This window comes from Cynara cardunculus, unplaced genomic scaffold (genome assembly GCF_001531365.2).
Source record: "Cynara cardunculus var. scolymus isolate 2C unplaced genomic scaffold, CcrdV1 Un_Scaffold_2842, whole genome shotgun sequence".
NCBI classification, from domain to species: Eukaryota; Viridiplantae; Streptophyta; class Magnoliopsida; order Asterales; family Asteraceae; genus Cynara; species Cynara cardunculus.
Genome location: NW_020201238.1, coordinates 15,895 through 19,267, shown reverse-complemented (window position 1 = coordinate 19,267; position 3,373 = coordinate 15,895). Strand labels below are relative to the sequence as shown.

The window sequence follows — 3,373 nt, the reverse complement described above, 5'->3', positions numbered from 1 at the left end:
GCAAAAACTATAACCAATTTGGGAATTATAATAAAAAAATTGGTGTCTACAAGTCTGATCTAAAATTAAGCCAAGTTACAGAAAGTATGACAAAGAGGGGTAAGCAAGTAAGATGAACAATACCTTTCTAGTAACAACTTTGGCTTGAAACATCCGGCCCTTTAACCCTGCGGTTAAGGAGGTAAGTATTCTTGTAGAATGAATGAGTCGGAGGTCTGAATTCGACTCCAGGCTGTCCCTCATACACACAATTACCTCTTGTAATGGCCGCATGATGGTGGCACTCCAGGGATGATGTGATTTACCTCCTCATAATGGCCGTGAGACCAGTATGATGATGCACTTCAGAGGATGACATCATACCATTTTGCAGAACTACTTCTTGAAACAAAACACTTGGTTTTCTTCCTTCAGGCCATTTCTCTACCAATAATCCTGGCAAGAACAGTTGCCTCCCTGAAAATGGTGAAATCTGCTGCCATCCCTCACTATAATCTCCCTCTGAAACACCTTTGATGTAATTTTGGTCATCTCATGACAATCCCCACAAACCCTTAAGTTCTTCACTATGCGAATGCAAGTTCCTGCCTCGGTTATCAACAAACCAAAAGCAATTGCCAACCTCTCACTGTGCTCTTTGATTGAGTTAATCTTTTCTTCCTCCTCTAAATCATGCAAAACCGATGAAATATTTGGCAAATAGCCAGCCTCTACAATCTTGGTGTTCATCCTATCGACCATCTTGTAAATTTCTGAAGTCCTTTCATGTTCTCTATCTCCTGCAACAAATTGATGAATCTTTCCCTGTGCTTCAATCAAACTCCATCCTGGAACCTTTCTTGAATTTAAACCTCGAGTTGTTAACACCTCTTCCCATTTACATGACTTAGCAAAAATGCTAGATAACTGTACATAATTTCCATGGTGATTTGGGTCTAACTGGATTAGTTTTTTACCAGTTCCTTCACCAAATTCTACTAATCCATGTGTCCTGCAAGCAGCAACAATGGTTACCCACAAAACAGGATCTGGTGGAATTGGCATCTTTTCAACCAATTCAATGGCATCAGCTATCAAACCTGCACGACCTAGAAGATCAACCATGCAACCGTAATGCTCCATTTCAGGATCAATGTTGTATTTTTGGGACATTAGCTTGAAATAATGACGACCCTGATCAACTAAACCTGCTCGGCTACATGCATTTAGGACGCCAATAAAGGTCACATTTTCAGGAGTACGTCCTTCAATCAGGAACTTCTCAAAATGTTCAATGGCTTCCATGGCTAGTCCATATGTGGCAAATCCACAAATCATGACATTCCATGATGAAATATCTTTTTGGGGCATTTTATCGAACAATTGGCGAGCTTTATCGATGTTCCCACATTTAGCATACATGTCAACTAGGGCATTCCAAATGTGGACGGTCTTGGGGCAATCGAATGAATCTATGATTGAATGAATCAGTATACCCTTTTCAATCAACCCCAATTGAGCGCATGCTGAAAGAACCATCACCAGAATGGCTTCGTTGGGTAACAATCCAAGATCCCTCATTCGTTTAAAACAGTCAAACCCTTGTTCCAAATATCCGTTCTGCACGTAACCTGTTATCAATGAGCTCCACGATATAATATCTTTCTCAGGCATTTCATCGAACATCTTCTCTAAATCATCTATCTGGCCCATTCTTGCATACCCCGCCATCATGACGTTCCATGTGACCAGATCTCGACACCCTGGACTCTCATTAAACACCTCTTTCGCACATTTACTCTCACAAGAAGCAAAATACAAGTGAATTAGAGCATTTCGAGAATACACATTATTGTAAAATCCAAGCTTTACAACATGAGCTTGGACCTGCGTTCCTTCAACGATTCCCTTAAAATTACCACAAGCTTGAAGCAGAAAAGGAAACGTATAGTTGTTAGGCCGAAAATAGGTATTTTTGAACATAAACGAGTAGAGGGACATCGCTTCGTGAGGGGATTTGCTCTTGGCGAAGCATCGGATTAGGTTATTGATAGCAAAAAGAGATGGGTTTTGAGTTGAATGAAGAATGGAAAGAGAATACTGAAATGGGATTGATCGGGACTGAGCTAAGGCGGCAAGGAGTTGGCCAGTGAGATGGCTGTCGCCGCCATTACCGGCAGCGATGAGGCGGGCATGTGCTTGTTTAATTTGGTGGAGGGAAGGGTTTGGCTGGAAAATGGGAGTTACAGCCGTTGAATAAAGCTTGAAGAGGGAACTGCTGATGAACATAAAAACGTTGAAACCGATGAACTCTTGTAAACCGATCAGCTCTTGTATCAAGATAACAAATCAAAGTGAATTTATCAAGTGATATATAGTTGATACGCCATTGAAGCACACCAAAAATTAATCTAAGGTTAATGAAAACCTTCCGCTTGAAAGGAATTTTGCCTCGGCTATCAAAAATTAAAATCTACTAGAATGGTACGAATTGAGACACATTTTGATTTCGGTATTCCATTTTATTCCTTTTTTACATCGATATAATACGGTTTTATATTGTTTTAAGAAAACGATAATGTTTTTATCTTAAATAAAATATAAATTTGAAAATATCATAAATTTTAAAAAAATATATCGATATCAGTATCAAATTAATTTTTTTTAAAGATTTTTGTGTCTTGGTGTAATTTTCTTAATTCAATTTTTTTTAATTATAATTTAATTTAGGTTTAGTAAGAAACAAATTTAATTTAGGTTTAATAATATAATTTTTTATAAAAATAATAACTAAGTATTCTGTTAGAACTTAATGATTATCCTAATTATATTTTAGAGTTTTTATATTTAAAATAAGATGTTTATCTAATATTTGATTGTGTTTATCCGCAGTTAGTTACACGAATTTAAATACGGAACTTTAATAAGTTGTACTTATACACAATTTACTTGTAATTTTGAATTTTAAGTAATATGCATTAATAAACAATATTTCGTGCATAAAAAATGGTTTTTAAGAGTTTTTGTCAAATGTTTTATAATATAGTATAGATATACAAAATTACATTTAAAACACACATTTATGTTATTAAAATATTGCATGCATGTGTATACAATACAATACTATTTCACACCATCTCTGCTACCTGATAGGCATAAGAAAGGGCCTCGATCCGTCGGAGACGGAGAATCCCCGTTACACCGGGGATGGGGAAAGAGATACCCGTTTGTTTGAAGTCGGGGATGGGACGGGAACAGGTACGACACTCCCATCCAATATACGTTTTATATATATATATATATATATATATATATATATATATATATATATAGGGGCTTAATCAAATGAAAACTGAGTTGTTTGTGATAACTGTGAGATCCAATCTCAACCACA

The 3,373-nt window shown here is 36.6% G+C and overlaps 1 protein-coding gene across 1 annotated transcript; it reads right to left on the bottom strand.

The window, feature by feature from the left end:
* On the bottom strand, window positions 1–2,268 carry LOC112503292 (pentatricopeptide repeat-containing protein At3g62890-like). The gene is made up of 2 exons (XM_025107354.1): window positions 256–2,268; window positions 1–167 (listed from the first exon to the last, which is right to left on the bottom strand). Exon 1 carries the CDS (start codon window positions 2,266–2,268, stop codon window positions 424–426), a length of 1,845 nt encoding a protein of 614 aa, XP_024963122.1. The 3' UTR covers window positions 1–167; window positions 256–423.
* Window positions 2,269–3,373: the final 1,105 nt, after the last annotated feature.